This window comes from Lithobates pipiens, unplaced genomic scaffold (assembly GCF_037356315.1).
Source record: "Lithobates pipiens isolate NorthernLeopardFrog02 unplaced genomic scaffold, aLitPip1_a1.2 Scaffold_10, whole genome shotgun sequence".
Taxonomy (NCBI): domain Eukaryota; kingdom Metazoa; phylum Chordata; class Amphibia; order Anura; family Ranidae; genus Lithobates; species Lithobates pipiens.
In genome coordinates, this window is record NW_027507686.1 from 14,515,212 (window position 1) to 14,541,543 (window position 26,332).

The 26,332-nt window shown below is 46.7% G+C and overlaps 1 protein-coding gene across 1 annotated transcript in view; it reads left to right on the forward strand.

Moving 5' to 3' along the window:
- DPY19L3 (dpy-19 like C-mannosyltransferase 3) overlaps window positions 1-26,332 on the forward strand; it is an 87,497-nt gene that overhangs the window by 4,042 nt on the left and 57,123 nt on the right. The window contains exons 2-6 of the mRNA XM_077451602.1: window positions 1,137-1,276; window positions 5,622-5,746; window positions 20,357-20,447; window positions 22,372-22,493; window positions 25,757-25,902. Coding sequence (XP_077307728.1) covers window positions 1,174-1,276; window positions 5,622-5,746; window positions 20,357-20,447; window positions 22,372-22,493; window positions 25,757-25,902 — 587 coding nt within the window. The 5' untranslated portion in view covers window positions 1,137-1,173. The remainder of the gene's footprint in view (window positions 1-1,136; window positions 1,277-5,621; window positions 5,747-20,356; window positions 20,448-22,371; window positions 22,494-25,756; window positions 25,903-26,332) is intronic.

A 26,332-nucleotide genomic window follows, 5' to 3' on the forward strand; every position in this document is an offset into this window, starting at 1 on the left:
AACATCGGTGCCCCAGAAGAATACCAGCCAAAGATCAGTGCCCCGGAAGAAGACTGGCCCAAGATCGGTGCCTGAAAGAAGACTGGCCCAAGATGATCGATGCCCCGGAAGAAGACCGGCCAAAGATCAGTGCCCCGGAAGAAGACTGGCCCAAGATCGGTGCCCTGAAAGAAGACCGGCCCAAGATGATCGATGCCCCGGAAGAAGACCGGCCCAAGATCAGTGCCCTGGAAAGAAGACCAGCCCCCAGTGGCCCCAACTGGCCCATTGTTACCTTATTTCTAGAAACAAGGCAACCAGGGGCTCTCCAGCTGTTAGAGGACAACATATTTCAACATTCTAGAGGCTGTGGGGCCATTTAATGGGCAAAAAGGAAATGGTAAAGGCCACAGAAGAAGACTGGTCAAAGATGACAATGGCTGGCGAGGGACACCACAGCGCTGGAGTGGAGGTGGGTATAGTTCAGTCTTAAAACACAAGCATCTGGAAGATTACCCTGCAGTGAATGATAGGCAAACGTCAGAGTCACTGCTTTATAAATATACTACGAAGAGGATGTATAGCCAAATATTTCTCAAGTTATGGGTGGAGTGTGGAAGGTTAACCTGTTGCCGCCTGCCACGGCAACAATAGGGTGGGCTTTAATGCCCACCTGCCGCACGTATGTGTCGCTTGCTTCCAGCACAGAGCACAAGCTGTCAGCTCTTGGTCCGGGCTAATGATTTGTAACCAGTGGGACTGTTCCCAATCATGTGACCACTATGACAACCATTGACAGTGGTCACATGATTGCCAATCCTTCCATATTGCTATCTGTGTCTCCTGGCTGGGGAGTTTCTCATGACCATTGTCACTAGAAGAGATAATAGAGGGTAAATCTTCCAATGGAGACACCTGTTCAGGTGACTACTAACAGGGGATTTCCCCTATCTTTGTGAAGATCTCCTCTTACTTCCTGTTGTGTCCCCAGGACAGGGAAGACGAGGAAATCTCACCAAATCCCCGCCGAGATCGAAGGATCACTAAAGCTCTATCTGTCCAGCACAGAGAAGGAAGAATTCATCCTCGGGTAATCCGTCTGTGTAGATGATGTTTATTGTGAGGACACCAGAGCTGATATAACCTCTCTCTTCCAGGGATCTGCCTGGGAGGTATGTGAGAACGGCCGATACAATGACCACCGTGCGTCAGAGGAAGAGGATTAACGCCTCCGAGCCGAGTCCCAACAACTCGCAGGGGCAGAAAAGTTCAAGGGAGAACGCCAAAGGGATTTCCGGTGGGTGGAGCGAGCAATGTTTATTACTTTTCATTACTGGTGTAGAACCTTCCATGCTTCTAGGCTGCCAGTGCTAGACTGACTATAGCAGCCTTTCACAAGCTTTTCAACACAGAGGAACCCTTGAAATAGTTCTCCAGTTTCGAGGAAGCCCCTGCTAAAAGTTAGAAATCTACAACTCATGATACACTGATTCTCAACCAGGGTTCCGTGGAACGCTAGGGTTCCTCCAGAGGTTGCTAGAGGTTCCTTCAGCATTGGGCAATTTCTGCCTCTCAGATAAGTTCCCACCGACACCATTGATCTTTTTAGCTATATGTAAGGAGGTAATTCTTCTCAATGACCACAAGTGTAAGGATCATTCTTCCCACTCACCATCACACTAACCTTTTCAACACAGAGGAACCCTTGAAATAGTTCTCCGGTCTCAGGAACCTCTGCTAAAAATTAGAAATCTACAACTCATGATACATTAGTGTGATGGTCAGTGGGAAGAATGCTCCTCACACTTGTGGGCATTGGAAAGAATTACCTCCTTACATATAGTTAAAAAGATCAATGGTGTCAGTGGGAACTTATCCGAGAGGCAGAAATTGCCCAATGCTGAAGGAACCTCTAGCAACCTCTGGAGGAACCCTAGGGATCCACGGAACCCTGGTTGAGAATCACTGTATCATGAGTTGTAGATTTCTAACTTTTAGCAGGGGGTTCCTCGAAACTGGAGAACTATTTCAAGGGTTCCTCTGTGTTGAAAAGGTTAGTGTGATGGTCAGTGGGAAGAATGGTCCTCACACTTGTGGTCATTGGGAAGAATTACCTCCTTACAGAGAGCTAAAAAGATCAATGGTGTCGGTGGGAACTTATCTGAGAGGCAGAAATTGCGCAATGCTGAAGGAACCTCTAGCAACCTCTGGAGGAACCCTAGGGTTCTGAACCAGGTTCCAAAAACCTGGTTGAGAATCGCTGGACTATACTATAGGAACCATAACTATTTATGTTATATATCTATATATCCATACTGCCATACATACATGTATACTGTATATACACTATATTACCAAAAGTATTGGGACACCTGCCTTTACACGCACATGAACTTTTAAACTTTCCTGCCCAAGGACGTCATATGACATCCTGGACTCTCAGTGGGAATATCTGACTGATGGATGCAGCTACAGGCATCATTCAGATATCCTTGTTTTCAGCTGGCGATTCTGTGCACCATAAGCCCCTGTACACATGGTCAGACATTCTGCCAACCAAATCCGTCGGATTTTGTCCTACGGATTGTGTCCGACGGATTGTGTCCAAAACTGTTGCATACACACAGTCAGCCCAAGTTGTCGGAAAATCCGATCATTTAGAACGTGATGACGTAATTTCGTTACGATGGGACTACGTTCAGGCTAGTAGCCAATAGCTTTGGTCTAGGAATTTGATCTGAGCATGCGTGGCACTTGGTCCGATCAAAATTCTCTACACATGATCGGAGTATGTCCAATCGAACCAGTTGGTGGGAAAATATTTCCAACATATTGGAAAATTGGGTCCAACGGATATTCCGACGGAATCAGTCCGATGCATACCACACACAGTCGGATTATCCGAGAACACGGTCCGATAGGACACATTCCGACGGATTCTCCGACCGTGTGTACAAGGGCTAAGAATGATTATATCAGCAGTTCCGCCGCTTGATCTTTCTAACAGGCGACGAGAGGGGACATCCCCCCCCCCCCCCCCCCACCATCACCACCACCATCTGGTTCTTCTCCGGGCTCGCCCGTGCCATTGGGGACCCGGAGAAAGAATCGGCCGCCGGCAGATGATGAGCATAGAGATGACCTATGACCAGATGGTCACCGGTCATCTCTATGACCGTCGAGGGCCGGGCGCAACGTTACGACGTCACGTCCGGGCCGCGGTTGTAAACAAAGCTGCGATCGTGGCTGGTAAGCATGAGATTGTGGATTTTTTTTTGTTGTTTTCGATCTCATGCTTTCCAGCCTGGAGGAGAGATGGGGGGTCTTATTGACCTCACATCTCTCCATAAAGAGGACCTGTCATGAATGATTCCTATTACAAGGGATGTTTGCATTCCTTGTAATAGGAATAAAAGTGATGGGAAAAAAAATGTTGTAAAAGAAAGTAAAAATAAAAAAAATTAAGTAAAAAAAAAAAAAATTTAAATAATAATTTAAAGCACCCCTGTCCCTGGTAGCTCGCACTCAGCAGCGAACGCACACGTTAGTCCCGCCAACATATGTAAACACCATTCAAACTACACATGTGAGGTATCGCCGCGTGTGTTAGAGCACAAGCAACAATTCTAGCACTAGACCTCCTCTCTACTTCTAAACGTGTAACCTGTAACAAAAAAAAAATGTAATGTGTCGCCTATGGAGAATTTTAAGTACTGAAGTTTGGTGTCATTTCACGAGCGTGCGCAATTTTAAAGCCTGACATGTTTGGTATCCATTTACTCGACGTAACATCATCTTTCACATTATATAAAAAAATTGGGCTAACTTTACTTTATTTTTATTTTTTTTTTAAATCAAAAAACACGCTTGAAAAATTGTTGTGCAAATACCGTGCAAGATAAAAAGTTGCAATGACCGCCATTTTATTCCCTAGGGTGTTTGCTAAAAAAATATATATAATGTTTGGGGGTTCTGAGTAATTTTCTATCAAAAAAAAAAAAAGAAGGTTTTTTACATGTAGGAGAGGAGTGGGAGAATAGGCCCGATATAGAAGTGGTTAATGCCCTCCCAGTCTTAGTCTGTAGGGTTCAATATTGAGTTGGCTCACCCTTTGCAGCTATAACAGCTTCAACTCTTCTGGGAAGGCCGTCCACAAGGTTTAGGAGGGTGTCTATGGGAATGTTTGACCATTCTTCCAGAAGCGCATTTGTGAGGTCAGACGCTGATGTTGGATGAGAAGGCCTGGCCCGCAGTCTCCGCTCTAATTCATCCCAAAGGTGTTCTATCGGGTTGAGGTCAGGACTCGGTGCAGGCCAGTCAAGTTGCTCCACCCCAAACTCACTCATTCACACTATATTGCCAAAAGTATTGGGCCACCTCTCATCATTTTGTGGATTGTGGTGTGGGGTTGTTTTTCACCCCAAACTCACTCATCCATGTCTTTATGGATCTTGCTTTGTGCACTGATCCAAATCATTTGGTGGAGGGGGGATTATTATGTGAGGTTGTTTTTCAGAGGTTGGGCTTGACTCCTTAGTTACAGTGAAAGGAACTCTTAAAGCGGGAGTCCGCCATTTTTTTTTTTTTTAAAAGCCAGCAGGTACAAATACTGCAGCTGCTGACTTTTAAAATAAGGACACTTACCCACCCAGCGCGCCCGCGATGTCGGCACCCGAAGCCAATCTCTCGATCGTCTCTCGGGTGCTGCCGCCGCCATCTTGGGTATGGGAATCAGGAAGTGGAGCCTTTCGGCTTCATTTCCCGGTTCCCTACTGCGCATGCGCGAGTCGCGCTGCGCAATAAGGATGGACCCGCTGCCTCTGGGATCTGTGTGTTTCCCAGCAGGCAGCGGGGGACTTTCGGAAAGGGGCGTAATCTACGCCCCTTTCCGCAGAGAGCTATCCCGGAAGTGGGTGCAGAATACCTGTACTGTACAGGTACCTGCACCCCCTCCCCCCTGAAAGGTGCCAATTGTGGCGCCGGAGGGGGGGAGGGTTCCGATGAGCGGAAGGTCCACTTTAGGGTGGACCTCCGCTTTTAAGGCGTCAGCATAACAAAACATTTTGGACAATTTCATGCTCCCAACTTTGTGGGAACAGTTTGGGGATGGGCCCCTTCCTGTTCCAACATGTCTGCGTGCCAGTGCACAAAGCAAGGTTCATAAAGACGTGGAGGAGCGAGTTTGGGGTGGAGGAACTTGACTGGCCTGCACAGAATCCTGACCTCAATCAGTGGACAGCGCTGGAGAAAGAGGGGGCTTGGGTAAGTACTGCTGGGGATGCTGCTACACACAGAAGTTTTTTTTTAATCTTAATGCATAGAATGCATTAAGATAAAAAAAAACCTTCTGCCTTTACAACTCCTTTAAAGTAGCGCAGTGCTGAATAGCAAAAATGGCCTGGTCATGAAGGGGGGGGGTAAACCTTCCAGAGGTCAAGTGGTTAAGCTCTTGTGGCTGCAAAAAGATTGCAAAAAAATGAAAAAACAAACCAATCATAAGCAACAGGAGATTTGAATAGGTAAAAAAAGTGCATAAATGAGACGTGGTTTTGGCTTGTAGAGAACGAGATGAGATATATTGGTGAGAATAATGTAATGTTGATGGAAGGTGGGATCTGATCACTTCTCCTTCTTGTTTTCAGGAGGGGGGACATGGAATCTACTCAGTTACTTCATTGGCGGGATGCTGGCTTTGTTCCTGGGACTACTTGCTGCATATTATGTGGCCACCCTCCATGAGAACGATCTGTGGTTCTCCAATATTAAGGTACGTGTACACAACGGATTGGTCGATCGCTGTCATGTGGGACGGTCACACATACCCAGCCAATGGATGCAGAACTCTTGTGTAGTTCTGGACCCATCATCCCTACTTTGAATCAATTAAAGTTGAACTAAACCCATACATTTAAAGCAGTATTAAACCCAATTAGATGTGGCTGCTGCATTAGTTTTCTTTTTTCAGACTGACACACTGCAACAACGATCTCCGCGATGCACGCCCCTGAGGGGGGGGCGCAGCAGATTGATATCCTGAGAACGTCATATGACGTCCGGTCAGGATATCGCAACCACTTTGCCGCTGTCATTTTGCTATATGGCAGGCGGCAAGTGGCTAACCACTTGCAGACCGTCTCCTGTATATATATATATATACGTCGGCAGTTTGAAGACAGATATCTCGGTAACGGCAGCAGATGCTGCCACAACCGAGATATCCATCTTTTTAGGAGCCGGTCCTCTTTACGATAATGGTGGTCTCCGCGGCGGATTCGCCACGTGATCACCGTTATCAGTGGCGGGAGAGGTGCCACCCCCCTCCCGCCGCTTACCGTAGTCGTCGGTAGCGGCAGAAGCGATCGGGTCCTTTCACGTCCTTGGTATGGAGACGAGTGAGGCTAAAATGGCCCCCACCCGTCTCCATACCGTAGCAGGGTGGAAAGCGACGCCAAAATGTCACTTCCACCCATAGATCTTAAAGGAACATTTTTTTTTAATGCCATTTTTTAAAATGACAATTTATTTTATTGTTTATTTTTTATTTTTTTGCATTTTAGTCCAAATATGAGATGTGAGGTCTTTTTGACCCTCAGATCTCACATTTAAGAGGTCCTGTCGTGCTTTTTTTCTATTACAAGGGATGTTTACATTCCTTGTAATAGGAATAAAAGTGACACAATTGTTTTTTTTTTTAAAACAGTAAAAAAATTAATAAAATAAATAAGAAAAAAAAAATGTTTTATTTCATCCCGACAAACTCGCGAGCAGAAGCGAACGCATACATTAGTAGCGCCCGCATATGAAAACGGTGGTCAAACCATACGTGAGGTATCGCCGCGATCGGTAGAACGAGAGCAATAATTCTACCCATCTGTGACGCAAAACATGCAACTAGTAGAATTTTTTTAAACGTCGCCTATGGAGATTTTTGAGGGTAAAAGTTTGATGCCATTCCACGAGCGGACGCAATTTTGAAGCGTGACATGTTGGGTATCAGCTTTTTTTTTGTTTAATTTATGTTTATTGAAAAAGAAGAAAACAAAGAAACAATAACAGGAAGCTTGGCACATACAATATACAGTGCAAAGTAAGACAGGGGCTTCAGATGTTATAGTGCAAGGCATAGTACACCGAGGTGCTAGCAACTCGAAAGTAAATATCCGTTTATGTTCTAAGCCCACCAACTTAACAAGAAGAGCAGTTACCAACCAATAATTGGGACTGCGACTGCATGACTGCAAAGTCCCTTGGTGCGTCAATCAAATAACATTGTACCCAGCTAATAAAAAGGAAGCGGGGGGAGAAAAAGAGTGGAGAGGAAAGATAGAGAGAAGAAGGTCAAGAACCAGAAAGGGTAGGGGAGGAAGGGGAAGAGAGAGTAAGGGCCGGTTCACACAGCGAGCCGCGGCGAGGCGTCTCCGACTTACCTCGCCGCGACTTGCGGGGAGCTCAGCGGCGACTTGCAGAGGGCTTCTGTATAGAAGTCAATGCAAGTCGCCCCCGAAGTCGCCCCGAAGTAGTACAGGAACCTTTTTTCTGAGTCGGAGCGACTCGAGTCGCTCCTCTCAGAACGGTTCCATAGTACTGAATGGGGGCGACTTGCGGGAGCGAGGCGAGGCGAGCCGTGTCGCCTCGCCTCGCTGTGTGAACCGGCCCTTAGGGTCTGCCTCGGCCCTATCCCCGCCAGAAAGACGGGACACCTGATAGTACAATAACTTATCCATCTTGTGACATAATGTCCGTATACCCCTTTGTACATTTGAAGGCTAACCAGCAGGACCAAATCTTTTTCCCCAGGTCCGATTTATTCTGTAGGGAGTAGGTAAGATCCTCCAAATAATATATGCGATCTACCTCCATCAACCACTGACGTAAAGAGGGAGCCGTGGGTTGCTTCCACCTACGTGGAAAAAGTGCCTTTGCAGCATCAAGCAAATGTGGAGTCAAAGATTTTCTATAGGATCCTGCTGGGGAGCCTGTGCCATGAAAAAGTATGACCCATGGGTCATTGGGTAACTCATAACCCAAAATGACTTTCATCCAATGTAGAATAGTTAGCCAGTATGGCCGTATGAGTGGGCAGAACCACCAGATATGGGCATGTGTGGCACGTTCCCCACAGCCTCTCCAACAAAGAGACGATGTCTGAGGGAACAACTTATGTAGGACAGCTGGGGTATAGTGCCATCTCGTTAACAATTTATAGTTCACTTCTGCCGTTTGGGAGGCCGTAGATGTTAGATGAGCCATCGATAATATAGTAGATTTTTGTGCCTCCGAAACCTCGCTGCGCAGGTCTTTCTCCCAATTAGACAAAAAGGAGGGGAAGCCCTTAATCAACAAAAGCTGTAAAGCGTGGTAAAAAAAGGATAAAGGCCTCTCCACCGGCTGGTCCTCCGTGAAAGCCGATTCAATCGATGTTAAATCAGCCAGTGAGCGCAATGGTTTCGGCAGGGAGTGTACAAAGGCAGCCAGTTGACGGTAGGTCCAGTGATCCATGGGCGTTGCCCGTGAGGGAGGAATTAGTTGAGATAGAGGCACAATGCCATCCTGGTTGGCGACGTGGTGTAGCAGGGGTGTATTACCCAGGTTCCAGGAATGAATTCTGGGGTCAATGTTTCCTGGTGGGAAGTAATTATGACCCATCAGAGGCATAATGGGAGAGTGATATAACCACTTATGCTGTTTACATATCGAGTCCCAGATCTGTAGAGTAGAGTAGGTGAGAGGAGAGGAGCTAGGTGCTAAAGACCTATGTTTCCTGGGAATCCATACTTGGGTGTAGAGGTCCGTGCCACTCTGCGCCAATTCAAGGGCAACCCATAGTTTAGAATGTTTGTGATATTTCCAGTCTGATATCCTGTTGAAAACAACGGCTAAAAAGTAAAGTTTCACGTTAGGTAAAGCCAGGCCCCCCAGCCGTTTAGGTCTGGCTAGAAGGGCTCGGGACAGTCTCGGACGCTTTCTGTTCCAAATATATCTGCAGATCAGTGAATCTATGAGCGTGAAAAAACTAGCTGGAATACCCACTGGAATCATCTGGAATAAAAACAGAATCCGGGGTAGGATATTCATTTTAATCACACTAATTTTCCCTAACCACGAATGTGCGACTTGGGACCATCTTTGTAAGTCCATTCGAATTGCATTAAGAAGGGGTATATAGTTAACGCGAAATAGAGTCTGGGGTTTAGGTGTGAGGTAGATGCCTAAATATTTCATTTTGTGTTTTTGCCAGCTAAAAGGGAAGGAATCTCTAAGCCGAACCACAGTTTCCCCGGGGATAGAGACGTTAAGAATCTCCGATTTGGACATGTTAATTTTAAAATTTAGATATGAGACCGAATTGTGAGAAGGCAGACATCAGATTGGGAAGGGAAATCAGGGGTTGTTGTATGTAGAACAGAATATCATCCGCATAAGCAGCGTATTTATGTTCTCGATCACCAACAGTGATCCCATGGATGTTTGGATTGTGTCTAATTGTAGAGAGGAAGGGTTCCAGGGATAGAGCGAATAAAATCGGTGAGAGGGGGCAGCCCTGACGTGTACCATTATAGAGTGTAAATGATTCACTTAGGGTACCATTAACACGAATTTGAGCTGTAGGGGAATGGTATAGTGCTGAAATGTGAGATAGAAAGGTTTGGCTAATTCCCAGGTGAGACAGGGTTGCCATGAGATACTCCCAGTCCACCCTGTCAAACGCCTTTTCCGCGTCTGTAAAAAGTAACAGGGTGGGCTGGGCGGACCCCCTAACAAAAACCATCAGGGACAGGGTGCGGAGGGCATTGTCACGTGCCTCCCTACCCGGGATAAACCCAGTCTGATCACTGGAAACCCAGCGTGGAAGTAGGGGTAGAAGCCTGTTCGCTATAACTTTGGCATACAGTTTAGCGTCTAGATTCAAGAGAGATATAGGTCGATAACTCCCGCATAAACTAGGGTCCTTCCCTGACTTAGGAATCACCGAGATATGTGCATGTAGCGTCTCCGGACGGACTGTCCCCCCCTGTGAGATCGTGTTAGCATAAGAGGTGAGGCGCGGCAGCAGGGTCTCTGCAAAGGTCTTATAGTAAAAGGCCGTAAAGCCATCCGGTCCAGGGGCCTTGCCGCTCGCCATAGCCTTCAGTGCCACGTTGAACTCCTGGACAGAAAACTCTCCGTCCAATGAAGCGAGGGCCTCTGAGTTCAGTTTGGGCAAGTTGGCCTGCTGTAGATATTCTTGGATCAGAGCTCTCCTAACCACCAAGTCCGGCACAGCGTGAGGGACATGGTATAGGCGTTGGTAAAATGCATGAAATTCCTTGGCTATAGTTGTGGTCTCATGCGTGAGAGCGTCAGAAGCTGTCTTCATTTTATCAATGAAAGCCCTGGTTTTTGCCTGTTGTAGGGAACGGGCCAAAAGCCTCCCTGGTTTATTACCCCATTCATGGAATTTTTGTGACACCCTACGGGCTTCCCGTTTCCATTGCTCATGGTACATGGCCTTCAACTCCTCCCTCTTCACTGTTAGGTTATGCAGTGTGGCTTGAGCGAGACTGACCTTGTGTTGTGACTCAAGGGCGCTAATTTCTAACAATAGTTTCGATTGTTGCTGCGCAAATTCCTTTTTCCTTCTGGAGCCCAACTCCATGAATTTACCTCTCATATGGGCCTTATGGGCTTCCCACAGTACTCCTGGGGAAATTTCTGGGTGGGTATTATCTTTGAAATACTGATTTAGTTCCTCTTGCATGTGTATTTTGTCTGCCTCCTCACTAATAAGGTTCCCATTCAATTTCCAATTGGCTGGTTTTCGGGGCAACGAAGAGATATTAATGGTAAGCAAAATGGGGGCATGATCAGATATGGTTGATGAAGCAATTTCTGAATTTGTTAATAGGGAAAGGTGGTGGTGATCAAGAAAAAAAAAAATCAATCCTGGAATAGGATTGGTGGGCGCTCGAGTAATACGTATAGTCCCTTGCTCGCGGATGCATTATCCTCCATACGTCCATTAACTGGGCGTCACACAAGCGTTTACGAATGTATGCAAGACCCTTACGAGGAACCGAAGACCTGCCCATGGACGTATCAAACACTGGTTCCAAGGGGACATTAAAGTCTCCAGCCAGGACAACACATCCACCAGCAAAGTCCCTCAATTTCCCAAGCGTAGTGGCAATAAAAGTGGCTTGATCTCGATTAGGAGCATAGAGGGTCGCCAACGTGCATGGCATCCCGCCCAGGCAGCCCCTGAGGAACAGAAAGCGTCCGTGAGGGTCACTCAACATCTCTACCATATTAAAAGTGGTACCTCTACAGAACCCAATGGCCACACCCTTTGCCTTATGCACATCAGAGAGACTATAATACCAGGTTGGGTATTGCGGGGAGAATAATTTCACCGAGGTGGTGTGGGTAAGATGGGTCTCCTGCAAGAAGACAATGTCCCCCCGCAGGCGACCCAGTTCCCGGTATAGGCTATGACGTTTACCAGGGGCATGGAGGCCCCTCACGTTTAATGATAACAATTCCACCGCGGCCATGGGGATCCGTCAGAGAACTCCAAATACAGCCCGTTACCAGGAAATAGGACCAGAGGCAGGGGAAATAAAGGGCAGGGGGATGAAAGAAAGAGTGTGAAAAGGAGAGGAAAGAGAAGGAGAGTAGTGAGAAGGTAAGTAGTACAGGTTATGACCTGCAACCCCTGCAGAACACACAACCCAGACCCAATTGGGTCTACCGCGGCATGCGCACACAGCAGATCGCAGTGCAGTAAAGGAGCAATCGACCGGGGCCCCTCCCCCGGAGCCCCAGCCATCGAAACGGCCGGAGCCCGGGGGCCAAGACCCGCCCGACGCCCCCCTGAGGGAAAACACATGTGGCCAGGCAGCAGCAACCCGCAACCGTCTAAAACAGAAGTCGCAGGCCGCAGCTCCGGCTCCAACCCCAAATTACAAAGTATATAATAACACATAAATGAAAGAAATAGCACAGAGTTCATGTACACTTAGAGAAACACAAGAACCGAGAACACCAGCCACCAACGTTCACAATAGGGGATCCAAGTGTCATGAGGTAGAGACAGTCAGAGGCATGTCCCAAGTGTCCCCGGTGCAGGACCACCCGTAGGCACTCCAACACTTCGCTCCCATTAAATTAGGCACCCCGTAGGCCGCTGAGAGAGTATGGCGTTAAACACCAAGACATAAATAAAAATGAAAGGTAACATAAACAACTTGTTATACTTGCGGGACCAGGGAAGCCGCGCCAACAGAGCGGAATACTGGACAGAAGAGCGCCATCAGACGTGCCTTCTATGCATGCATATTAGCCGGGCTAAAAGAGGGGACGCGTTGCTTGCGGGACACTCTCTGCCATGGCTCCTCAGGATTATTCGGTAGGGGTGGAATGCCTTCCTGCCAACCCGGTAAATCCGGCGGGGATATGCTCACATCCATGCAGAATTTTTCCAGATCTTCTGGGAACCGCAGAACCGCCGTCTTCCCATCTCTGTGTGCGATCAGGGCGGCAGGGAAACTCCACCGGTAGTTGATGGAGGACAAGCGCAGTTTCTCAGTTAGGGGACGCAGGGCCCTGCGTCTCTCCAGAGTCTCCCTGGCCAAATCAGGAAAAAAAGAGAGTGACGCCCCATCAAAGTCCAGGACTGGGGTCCCCTTGAGTTTTTGCATGATGCGTTCCTTCTCTTCAAAATAGTGCACTCTGCAGATCATATCACGCGGAGTCTCCGCCGCCAGGTTACGAGGGCGGAGGGCCCTGTGAACTCGGTCAATTTTCAAAGGATGGTCAGCCGCATTCCCCAAGAGGCCGTTAAAAATGCCTCTTACCGTTGGGAGGAGGTCCTCGTCCCCGGTCGCCTCCGGGAGCCCACAGATACGGATGTTGTTCCGTCTATTACGGTTCTCCTGGTTCTCGATCTTATAGAGGGCAGACCGATGAGCGATAGCGAGAGAGCGGGTAGTTGCTTGCAGAGACCTAATGGCGGTAGCATGCCTGTCCAGCCTCTGCTCAGTCTCCTCTACTCGGTCAAAAACTTGCGCGAGATCCGAACGGACAGCGGACACTTCTCTCTTGATGGATTTCTCGAGCCCCAAGAGCATCGATGCCAGTTCAGACTTAGTAGGAAGTCCGCTCACCAGCGCTGCCACTTCCGATCGTCTTGGCTCACTCTCTTCCCCGTCAGAACCTGCCGACGAGGCCGGGGATTGCGATCTGCGTTCAGGCCTGGGGCGGGGGCCTGCGGCCGCGCTCGTGGTAAGCGGAGAGCGGCCTAGGCCATCCATGTCCCCCACCTCATCAGGCTCCGCCAGGAACCGTTTGATCGATCCTTCGGGTGCGCACTTCTTCTTCGGCAGGGACTTGCCGGTTCTCCTACCCATCGTTCCCGGGCGTGTGGAGTAGTTAATGCGACGAATAAGTGCTAAAATACCGGGGTCAGCGCCGGAGCTCAGGGACAGTGCGTCCTCACCGCTGCATGCCGAGACCACCGTTGGGTATCAGTTTTGAAGCGTGACATGTTGGGTATCAATTTTGAAGCGTGACATGTTGGGTATCAATTTTGAAGCGTGACATGTTGGGTATCAATTTTGAAGCGTGACATGTTGGGTATCAATTTTGAAGCGTAACATGTTGGGTATCAATTTTGAAGCGTGACATGTTGGGTATCAATTTTGAAGCGTGACATGTTGGGTATCAATTTTGAAGCGTAACATGTTGGGTATCAATTTTGAAGCGTAACATGTTGGGTATCAATTTTGAAGCGTGACATGTTGGGTATCAATTTTGAAGCGTAACATGTTGGGTATCAATTTTGAAGTGTGACATGTTGGGTATCAATTTTGAAGCGTAACATGTTGGGTATCAATTTTGAAGCGTAACATGTTGGGTATCAATTTTGAAGCGTGAAATGTTGGGTATCAATTTTGATGCGTGACATGTTGGGTATCAATTTACTCGGTGTAACATTATCTTTCACAATATGAAAAAAAATTGGACTAACTTTACTGCTGTCTTATTTTTTTTATTAAAAAAAATAAATTTTTTCCAAAAAAGTGCACTTGTAAGACCGCTGCAGAAATACAGTGTGAAAAAAAGTATTGTAATGACCGCCATTTTATTTTCTAGGGTGTTAAAAAAAAAAAAAACAATATATAATGTTTGGGGGTTCTAAGTAATTTTCTAGCAAAAAAAAAAACTGTTTTTAAACATGTAAACACCTAATTTCCAAAACAAGGCTGGTCCTTAAGTGGTTAAATAAGCTTCCTGCTGCATCAAACCAAAAGGTGTGTAAAGTCTTTTAGTTTGTTTGCCTTAGAAAGCCGCCACATCCTGAGTAGAAAAGCCCGTCCCCTGCTAGCATACTACATACAATGCCTTGAAAAAGTATTCATACCCCTCGACATTTTCCACATTTTGTCAGGTTACATCCAAAAACTTAAATGTATTTTATGTGATAGGCCAACACAAAGTGGCACATAATTGTGAAGTGGAAGGAAAATGATAAATAGTTTCTAACATTTTTTACAAATAAATATGTGAAAAGTGTGGGGGGGCATTTGTATTCAGCCCCCATTACTCTGATACCCCTAACTAAAATCTAGAGGAACCAATTGCCTTCAGAGGTCACCTAATTAGTAAATAGAGTCCACCTGTGTGTAATTTAATCTCCGTATAAATACAGCTCTTCTGTGAAGCCCTCAGAGGTTTGTTAGAGAACCTTAGTGAACAAACAGCATCACGAAGGCCAAGGAACACACCAGACAGGACAGGGATAAAGTTGTGGAGAAGTATAAAACAGGATTCGGTTATAAAAAAATCTCCCAAGCTTTGAACATCTCACAGAGCTCTGTTCAATCCATCATCGGAAAATGCAAAGAGTATGGCACAACTGCAAACCTACCAAGACATGGCCGTCCACCTAAACTGACCGGCCGGGCAAGGAGAGCATTCATCAGAGGAGCAGCCAAGAGGCCCATGGTAACTGTGGAGGAGCTGCAGAGATCCACAGCTCAGGGGGGAGAATCTCAAAGAGAAAAAGTTGGCTCTTGCACCCGCCTCCGTGTGGAACCACCAAACTGATGAATACTTGAAACATAAGGGGAACTTTAAACAGAAAGATTTAAAAATGTAATTGAGTGACTATGATAAGTTCATATAGTCTATAATGTAGCACCTTGAAGGCAGCCCAGTGAAGATGAGAAGTAACTCTTGGAATAGCTGGGGGAGAGAGCACAAAGGCGCCACTCTAAAAAGCAGCATAGCGAAGAGTTTTAATGAGCAGAAAGTGCTACACACCCACAAGAGTATATTGATAACAGGCATGTCAAATATAGGTAGATGAAAACATCCGGGAAGGAAGTCCATCCATGGCTGTTGTCTGGAGAAGCGGTCACATGTGCCTTCCTGAGGAGGAGGACTCGCCGTGTTTGGAGGAAGAAAAATGCTGACTATGACCCTAACAACACCATCCCTACAGTCAAGCATTACGCTTTGGGGCTGTTTCTCTGCTAAAGGTCCAGGCCAACTTTGCAGCATTAAGGGGCCAATGGACGGGGCAGTGTGTTGTAAATTCTTGGATGAGAACCTTCTTCCCTCAGCCAGAATACTGAAGATGGGTCACGGATGGGTCTTCCAGCATGACAATGACCCAAAACATACTGCCAAGGCCACAAGGGAGTGGCTCAAGAAGAAGCACATTAAGGTCACGGAGGGCCCAGCCAGTCTCCAGACCTTAATCATATAGAAAATTTATGGAGGGATCTGAAACTTCGAGTTGCCAAGAGACAGCCAAGAAACTGCAAGGATTTAGAGAAGATCTGTAAAGAAAAGTGGACAAAAATGCCTCCTGTGATGTGTGCAAGCCTGGTCACCACCTACAAGAAACGTCTGACCTCTGTGCTCCCAACAAGGGTTTCTCCACCTACTACTAAGTCATGTTTTGCTTGGGGATCAAATACTTATTTTACTCACTGAACTGCAACTCAATTTATAACATTTGTATTGTGTGTTTTTTCTGTCTCTGTCATCTCTGACACCTATGATACAAATGATAGACCCTTCATTTCTTTGTAAGTGGGAAAACTTACACAATCTGCAGGGGATCAAATAATTATTTCCCCCACTATAAGTGCTCATGTGTACTAAGCCATTCAGCGCAATGCATCCTTACTCCTTGAGAGTTTCTACAGCTTCTGGCGAACTCCACTTACTAAGCAGACCCTCCCACTACAAGCCTGATTTCAGTTTTCAGATTGGTGTTTGGTCACATTTTAGGACATTCCTTTGGCTGAAATTGAAGATGATTTTATGACTTTTGAAGGAATACCTAAATGACCCAAAGAGGGTTTTCTATATCCGTCCAGAGTTCTTCTTTAAAGCGGGAGTTCTGCCGTTTTTTTTTTTTTTTAAAGTCAGCAGCTACAAATCCTGCAGCTGCTGACTTTTAAAATATGGACAGTTACCCGTCCAGCGTGCCCGCGGTGTCGGCACCCGAAGCTGATCTGTCGCTCGGCTCTTGGGTGCATGCCATCTTGGGTATGGGAATCAGGAAGTGAAGTCTTGCGGCTTCACTTTCTGGTTCCCTACTGCGCATGCGCGAGTCATGCTGCACAATTAGGACGGTCCCTGCTGTCTCTGGGATCCATGTATTTCCCAGCAGACAGCGGGGGGCCCCGCAGGAAGTGGCGTAAATACCCGCAGATTCTGCGGAAATCTATGCCTGGAAGTGGGTGCAGATACCTGTATTATACAGGTATCTGTACCCCCCTCCCCCCTGAAAGGTGCCAATTGGGGCGCCGGAGGAGGGGAGGGTTCCGATGAGTGAAAGTTCCACTTTTGGGTGGAGCTCCGCTTTAAGGTGTATAGAGCACTCGTCACTTAATAGAAATGGGAATTGCCATTTGTGCTGACAAGGCCCCTGACTCCGGGCCTGATACACGTTCTCTACACATCATTTTGTGGACAGCTTTCCCGGCACTCCGATGAATGTGCCCTGCAGACATATCATGCTGTGCTTTATTAATAACCTCGTACCTCTTCCAGGTGAATGTTCTTTCATTGATTGTAGATGTAATGCAGAGCTCATAGGTTTGGAATTAAATCTATTTCATCTGCTTTTACTTCACTCCTCCTTATTAGCATGTTAATGATATTTTTTTTTTCTTAAATAAAATCTTTCTGCTTTCATTCCATACTTTTTTTATTTTATTTTTTATTTAGACCCAGCAATGTCATCACTGGGTCTGTGTGCTTCTCTATGCAATGCAGATCATTGCTGGTGGGAGGAAGCTGTACGTAGCCTCCTGACCCAGCCTCAGTACTCCTCTTCAGAGCCCTCAGTCCTTATGTAAGCAGTGGGCTGGCACTTGGGAGGAGTTATGCAAATAGCAAAATGTCTTGATGGGCGGATGCCAGCATGGAGAAGTGGGCGTTCCCAGGCAGGCTGCATTTACATGCAGACCGCCCCTTGGGAGGAGTTATGCAAATAGAAAAATACCTTGATGGGCAGATGCCAACATTGAGAAGTGGACGTTCCCAGGCAGGCTGCATTTACATGCAGACCGCCCCTTGGGAGGAGTTATGCAAATAGAAAAATACCTTGATGGGCAGATGCCAACATTGAGAAGTGGACGTTCCCAGGCAGGCTGCATTTACATGCAGACCGCCCTTGGGAGGAGTTATGCAAATAGCAAAATACCTTGATGAGCGGATGCCAGCCTGAAGGAGTGGCCATTCCCAGACAGGCTGCATTTACATAAAGACCGCCCCTTGGGAGGAGTTATGCAAATAGCAAAATCCCTTGATGGGCGGATGCCAGCCTGGAGGAGTGGGCATTCCCAGACAGGCTGTATTTACATGCAGACCGCCCCCTGGGAGGAGCTATGCAAATAGCAAAATGCCTTGATGGGCGGATGCCAGCGTGAAGGAGTGGCCGTTCCCAGACAGGCTGCATTTACATAAAGACCGCCCTTGGGAGGAGTTATGTAAATAGCAAAATGCCTTGATGGGCGGATGCCAGCCTGGAGGACTGGGCGTTCCCAGGCAGGCTGCATTTACATACAGACCACCCTAGGCAACACCCACCCCAAATAGCAAGCAATTGTGCTGCAAGTTTGAGAATGACTTGCTAAGTTACTGATAGACTTGTCAGGCTTCACAAGTCTGTTGCAAGTTCTGGTTCAGTTATGTTGTGCAGTCGCCATCACTGCAGAGCTCTTGCTGTAGACTCACCACTGCAACTTTGCTCTTGCTAGAGACTCGCCATGCAAATGTGCTACAAATTGGAAAAATGTCAACTAGAACTTGTGCTTCAAGTGCTCTGCAAGCGCAAGCAAATGTGCAGCAAGTTAACAGACTTATGCCCTGTACACACGGTCAGAAATTCAGACGGAAAAAGTCCGAACGGATTATATTGTCGTAAAAATCCGATCGTGTGTGGACTCTATCGGACTTTTTCCGTTGGAAATTCTGACAAAAAAAAATTGAGAGCAGGATCTAAAATTTTCCATCAAAAAAATCCGATCAGACTTTTTCCGATCGTTTGCAGAGAATTCCGACGGACAAAGTGCCCGGATGCTCAGATCAAATTACGAGACCAAAGCTATTGGCTACTAGCCTCTATGTAGTCCCGTCGTACACAACGAACACCGCCTCATTCCGAACGATCGGATTTTCCGACAACTTTGTCCGTGTGTACGCAACACCAGTTTCTGACAAAATCCATCAGATTTTGTGGTCGGAATGTCCGACTGTGTGTACAGGGCATTACTCTCATATTATTTTACAGGTAAAGCCGATATGGAAAAAACTGTATAAGTGCCATGTGAGAGCATCACACAGCTTGTGCTGTAATTGTAATTGCTGAGGAAATGGCGCTATCTAGTGGTAACCCCATAGACTGCTGCTTTCTTATATTGCAAGGATGCAACCTACAGTTTTTCCTACACCTTATGAATGAGGAGCTATAAGCCTCATAGGACCAGCAAATATTGCTGATGCCACACAGAGAACAATGATCCTTCTCTACAGCCTGCTGGCAGGGGAAAGGCTTTTCTACTCTGTGGCTGCTTTATAAAGAAAACAAACTGAAAAAAACTTTGCACACCTTTTTCATTTGATCAATCTGAAATACATTTAGCTGATTTAAAGTGATTAGCTGACCTGTGGGGACCGCAGCAGGAGAAACTAGTAGATGTCACATGCAGCAGGGGAGCAATATAGTGGGGGGTGAATGGGGACTAAAGATAGAAGTGGATTAGCAAATCAGAGTATAAACAGAGCTGGGTGTTACTACTAACTGGGGGATTAGCAAAGCCGAGGCTTACTACTGGGCAGAGGATCAGCAGAGCTGGGGGTTACTACTAAGTGGGGGATTAGCAGAGCTGGGGGTTACTACTAAATGGGGGATTAGCAGAGCTGGCTGTTACTACTAAGTGGGGGATTAGCAGAGCTGGGGGTTACTACTAAGTAGGGGATCAGCAGAGCTGGGGGTTACTACTAAGTGGGGGATTAGCAGAGCTGGGGGTTACTACTAAGTGGGGGATTAGCAGAGCTGGGGGTTACTACTAAGTGGTGGATTAGCAGAGCTGGGGGTTACTACTAAATGGGGGATTAGCAGAGCTGGGGGTTACTACTAAGTAGGGGATCAGCAGAGCTGAGGGTTACTACTAAGTGGGGGATCAGCAAAGCTAGGGGTCTTCTGACTGAGGGTACTACTGAGCTGGGGTTCTTCTGGGCCCCCTTTAAAACAAATAGAAAATCAACACACACAGGGCATTAGCCAAGCTTAAAAAAAAAAACATCAAAGAAACATCAAAAACCCAATAAAAATGTTTTAGCGGTAGGCGATTTAACCACTTGCTGACCATAGACGCTATAAATTTTGCGCAAACCAATCAATATACGCTTAATGTTGTTTTTGTTTTTTTACCAAAAATATGTAGAAGAATACGTATCGGCCTAAACCGAGGAAAAAAAATCTTTTTTTTTATATATTTTTGGGGGATATTTAGTATAGCAAAAAAGCAAAAAAAAAATGCATTTTTTTCAAAACTTTCCCTTTTTTTTTTGTTTATAACACAAAAAATAAAAACCGCAGAGGTGATCAAATACCCCCAAAAGAAAGATCTATTTGTGGGAAAAAAAGGACGTCAGTTTTGTTTGGGCGCCACGTCGCACGACTGCGCAATTGTCAGTTAAAGTGATGCAGTGCAAAAAGTGCTCTGGCCAGGAAGGGGGGTAAAATCTTCCAGGGCTGAAGCGGTTAATGTGTGTAACAGTGGAAGCAAGTGTAAATGACCCCATGAAGTACATGTGTTGGTATAGCCGGCGTACAGTTTATAGGTAACAATCTGTTTTTCTTTTCATTGTTCAGGAGGTGGAGAGAGAAATCTCATTCAGGACGGAGTGCGGATTGTATTATTCTTACTATAAGCAAGTCCTCCACGCCCCGACCATCGCTCAAGGTACGCTCTATGTCTTATGTGACTTATGCACACGGGTATGCTGGGATGTGCACACGGGGGGTCTTCCACTACAGCTTTATATCTGCTTTTTAAATCCATTATTCTTTTTAACCACCTGCCACCAGTATAACGTACAAATACTGCGGCAAGGTGGCACTGCTGCGTCGGATCACGCACTAGGTACGCGATCCGACACTTCCGGTTCTGGGACGCGGCAACCCGCTCGGAGCTGATCTGTGGGTACCGTGGACTCGATGTCCACCAGCACCCACCGATCGGTAGGCAGAGAGCCAGAATGACAAATCCAGCCCCCTGATCTACATACAGGGCACCGGACGTATGGATTCAAATGGGGGGGTGTTTCTTATTTTGAAGCACGTGATTAGAGCCAGAGGCTCCAATAGGCTTCAAAAATAGGGTGGGCTCCCGCTCCCACCCATCCAGTTTCCACCCAGCTGTGTGACAATAAAAACCGATTGGGGGGGGGGGGGGGGCGCCGCCCATCACCCAGCCGGCCGAACGGGTGGGGGCTTCAGTGCTGTACGTGACCTGACGGGGGGGGGGGGGGGGGGGGGCTGTGACATTGGGTGGATCATTTGCAGAGAAAATTCCACCAGCCGCCGCCGAGTGCCAGTGGCCACACATCAGGCAGAAGACCCGACACTGGACCCCAGGAGAGGCGAAGATTACAATCTTCATGCAGTGTGCTCATGGGAAATGAACCCAGGACCCCAGTGCTACAAGAAACTTTCAATATGCATTTAATAGTAGACCCCACGGCATGGGTGCTCAACCAGTGGTCCCAGCATGCCTCTGCCTGTGGGAGTCATGCTTGTAACTGCCAGCCTTGCAATGCCTCATGGGACTTGTAGTTCCGCAACTGCTGGAGGGCACTAGATAGCGCCATTTCCTCAGCAATTCCAATTACAGCACAAGCTGTGATGCTCTCACATGGCACTTGTTATACAGAGTTTTTTTTTCCATATCGGTGCATAGCAGCCCATTATGCCTTACTTTTGCAGGGAGACAAAGAGGAAGTAACACCCATCAGGGTTTACTTCCTCTTTAAAGCTTTACCAAAAAAAGACTGGAAGCTGATTGGTTTCTATGCAGAGCTGCACCAGATTTTGCACTCTCCAGTTTTAGTAAATCCACCCCCCCCCCCCATGTATCAAAATTCTCTAAAAACATTAAAGAGAATTTATCAAGACTGGAGTAGCCAGAGTCTAGAGCAGCTATGCATGGCAGCCAATCAGCTTCTTGCTTTCATTTTCAAAGCTACACCAAACAAGCTGAAGATAGAATCTGACGTCATGCACAACTGCTCCAGATTCTGTCTGCTCCCATTTTGATCAGTTCCCCTCAATGTCTTTTATTGGCCATAATTGTTGTGATTAAAATGGTATTTCTATATACCTGACAAAGACCAGCTAGGTGTAACTAACGCAATTACAATACTCACAAAACCCTTTATACTAATGCTGCAGCATTAGGAGACAAACATTCTGACAAAGACAATAAGAGATGAGTCGAGACCAAAGTTCAGGAGTTGTCTAATTTATTTTGGGAGGGGCTGCACGTTATATGCACCCTTATCAGCCAATCATTGCATAGAACATGGGTGTGGTTAATACATAGGCGTACACTACACACCATCATTACATATCATTACTCATGTCATCTGCTAAGCTATATTTCCTTATGTGCATGTTTACAGAAAAACTGCTACAGCCTGCAGATACAGAATCTAAGCCCAATCCCATATGAATTTACAAAGATGGAGTCACTCTGGTTCAGCCATATTACTACAATAATAACCAAATGTGTTGCATTACTTTATTTTTCTGCTGGAATGCGATTGGACGGCACAGACACTTTTCTCTCCTCTACATCGGTGAAGCTTCTCTGTCTGTGTCTCTTATAGGAATCGCTGATTTAATCTATGACAACAGAACGGAGGCCATGAGGACCATCAATATTCTGGAGAGGATGAATGTGTACCAGGAGCTTCTCCTGGCGGTCATCTACAGAACCTTCAATCTTTGGGTGAGTCTTTTATATATATATATATATATATATATATATACACACACACAAATTTCCCCTTGGGAATGGGACTTTTTAGGCACAGATTGCGAATTGTAAAAAAAATTTAATTTATTTATAGTATCAAAAAAAGTATCAAAAAAATAGCAGGAATTATAAAAACATGGAATATTAAACCATCATGCATACACCATCAGATGCACATAATGAGTAAAAAAAACCCTCCATAATGTACCGTATTTATCGGCATATAACAGACACTTTTTTCCCCTTAAAATCAGGGGAAAATCATGGGCGTATGTTATACGCCGATCTCCGCTGATTGTGAGGAGAGGAGCGAGCGCCGGCGACATACAGAAAGCCAAGTGTATTCGGCTAGACTCCACTACTCTCGCAGTCCTGCCCCTAACTGTGAGCAGAGCCGAGTCTAGCCGAGTACACTCTGCTCTCTGTATGACGGCGCCACTTGCTCCTCTCCTCTCGCAATCAGTGGAGATGGGCGGGACTGCGAGAGGAGCCGAGTATACTTGGCTTTCTGTAAGACGGCGCCGCTTGCTCCTCTCCTCTCGCAATCAGTGGAGATGGGCGGGACTGCGAGAGGAGCCGAGTACACTTGACTTTCTGTATGTCGGCGCCGCTTGCTCCTCTCCTCTCGCAATCAGTGGAGATGGGCGGGACTGCGAGAGGAGCCGAGTCTAGCCGAGTAAACTCGACTTTCTGTATGTCGGCGGCACTCGCTCCTCTCCACTTACAGTCAGCGGAGATCGGCGCCAATTTTAAATAATCAGCGGCTGGGCAATGCTGCAAAGAGACTGGCAAGGCTGCAAAGGCACTGGGTAAGGCTGCAGATGGACACTGACAAGGCTGCATTGATGGGCATTTAAATGTAAGTTTTTTTTCCTTAAACTTCCCTCCTAAACTTGTTATACGCCGATAAATACGGTAAACATCCATAATATAAACACAAAATACTTATTGCATTCGTAATTCCTACGCGTTACGGAGTACATTAGACTCCTTCAGGGGTAGTCGCAATATGCAGTTATAGTGATAATAGTAATCTAGAAAATATAAAAATATGCATTATAGATCCATTAGATATTGAAAAGACAGGGTGGCGAAAGATGGAACAGCATCCAAGTGCCACTCACACACTCACATGTCTAGTGATGGTATAAGGCCCAGAGTGGCCAAGAGATGCAATATAGGAGAAAGATAGAACCATACCCTGTGTAAGCTCTATGGTGGAGCTTACACAGTTTTGACAAAGTCATCCTCCTCAGGTGACAACATTCAGGCCTTGCCATTGGCCACTCTGACCTGAGCAGCCAGCAGCATGGGGTATTTGTGATGGTTAAGGAGCAGTGGGTAAAGTGGCTCCACCCCTATCCCTGAATTCTGTGGAGATCGTCATCTCTTTTATCAAGCCCCTATTGGGTATAACATTAAAGAGAGGTAGCCCTAGGTGGGATGCAGTGTGCGATGTGCTTTCCTATAGAGTGTGGCACTGCTCTCTGCAACATTTAGGATCCATCCACCAGTATTAGAAAAAGAGGGTGAAGGGGGCCTGTCATATCAGCCAACCAGGCGAAAGACGCCTGGAAAACCAGATGTATTATATGTTGAATTAAAGCTGAACAGCAGGTAGGCATTTTTGCAGTTACATTGGTTTAGTAATGTAAGTATGTATATGCCGTAAATTGTGGAATCCCTCTGGAGGTGTGTGGTAGAAGGGATCCTCTACTTGGAAGTTGGAGGCTAGAATGCTGTAATGGAGGGGCCTAGAAGGGGTGCTCAACTGAAAGTGGGGGGCTAGAAGGAGTGCACCACTGGAGGTTCGAGGCTAGAAGGCATGGTCTACTGGAAGTGGAGGGCTAGAAGGGGTGCTCTACTAGAAGTGGGGGGCTCTACCGGAAGTGGGGGGGCTAGAAGGGGTGCTCCACTGGAGGTTGTGAGGTAAAAGGAGCGCTCTGCTGGAGGTAGGGAGTGGAGGGTTAGAAGGAGTGCACCATCGGGGGTTGGGAGTTAGGAGAGGTGCTCTACTTGAGGTGGGAGGCTGGAAGTGGGGGGGCTAGAAGGGATGTTCTACTGGAAGTGGGGGCATAGAAAAGGTGCCCTACTGGAGGTGGGGGGCTAGAAGGCGTGCTCCACTGGAGGTTGGGAATTAGAAGGGACGGTTTCCTGGAGGTAGGGGGGCTAGAAGCAGTGATTTACTGGAAGTAGGGGGCTAGAAAGAGTGCACTGCTGGAGGTTGGGAGTTAGAAGGGTTGCCCTACTTGAGGTGGGAGGTTGGAAGTGGGGGGCTAGAAGACGTGCCCTACTGGAGGTGGGGGGCTAGAATGAGTGCACCACTGGAGGTTGGGAGTTAGAAGGGTTGCCCTACTTGAGGTGGGAGGTTGCAATTGGGGGGCTAGAAGGGATGTTCTACTGGAAGTGAGGGCCTAGAAGAGGTGCCCTACTGGAGGTGGGGGGCTAGAAGGTGTGCTCTGCTGGAGGTGGGAGACAGGAAGCTGTGGGGGGACGTAGTAAAGGGTTAGGCTTTAAAAGCGGTTCAAAAACCAAAATGTATTTTTAAATTAATGCATTCCCTATATTAAGGTAAAAAAACTTTTTACATTTTGCTGTCCTCCCACCATCCTCCCTAAATACTTACCTGAGACCTCAAGCGACACAGCTCTATGGATAGCTGGATCTATTCTCTCACCTCTTTACACAGGGAATCGGGCAGCAGTAGGAGCCATCAAATAAGAACACAGTGCTGTAAAAAGCTAGGAGGGTGCTGCTCACCCCAAGTAGATACAAATAGAACTAGTTCCCCCACAAACGGGGTTTTTAGGCTGCCTAAAAACCCCGTTTGTGGGGGAACTAGTTCTATTTGCAGTAGGAGCCATTGGCTTCTGCTGCTGTCAATCAAATGCTGTGAGGAGGAAGCAGGAGGCGGGGCCCAAGCTGCGCTGTGTGTGTCTATAGAGCGTGGTTCGGGAGCAAGCATGCACTAGCTATGGGGGGCACGTGGAGAAGAGGAGGAGCCAAGATCGCCAGCGGGGGGACCCCAGAAAAGCAGGTTCGTGTTAAACCATTACACAGAGCAGGTGAGTATAACATTATTTTATTTTTATTATTTTAATTGAAAAAAGTGCCCGGTGTGAGGATTTTGCAGGGAGGAATTAACAAGATTTGACTAACATTGCATTTGCCATTTCACAGAGCTTTATTGTCGCCTTTATTGCTGTCTTTTCATTGTGAAGTTGTCGTCCTCACAGAGCTTGCTGGATTCCGTCTATTTCTACATCTATACGCTGTTCGGGTTGCAGACGCTGTACGTAGCGGCTCTGTATATTAACAGCTGGCTGCTCAGTGGGACTTGGCTTTCTGGATCATTAGCGGCTCTATGGTACATTGTTAACAGGTAAAGTTCAATTCAGAATCGGCATCTACAAGTCATCAATGACAGGCGGCTAATGGTGTTATTTTTATGCATATCGCAGTAACGGGCCATGCGCTCGGCTCCCGCCAGCAGCTGCTCTGCGTACTGCGATGGCACGACTTTGAAACACTGCCTGACTCTCGTATGCAGAGTTTACCCAAAGCAGTCTTTTAAAGGTTTTCATTCGCTGTTATAAAACAATTTATCTCCTTTATATTCAATGTAAATAAACGTGGTGAGTTTGAGTTTTTTTTTTTTTTTTAACCATTTCATGCATAAGCCTTGTTCTGACATTTGTTGCTTAAAGTTAAAATCTGTATTTTTTGCTAGAAAATTATTTAGAACCCCCAAACATTGTTTTTTTTTTTTTAGCAGAGACCCTAGAGAATCAAATGGTGATCGTTGCAATTTT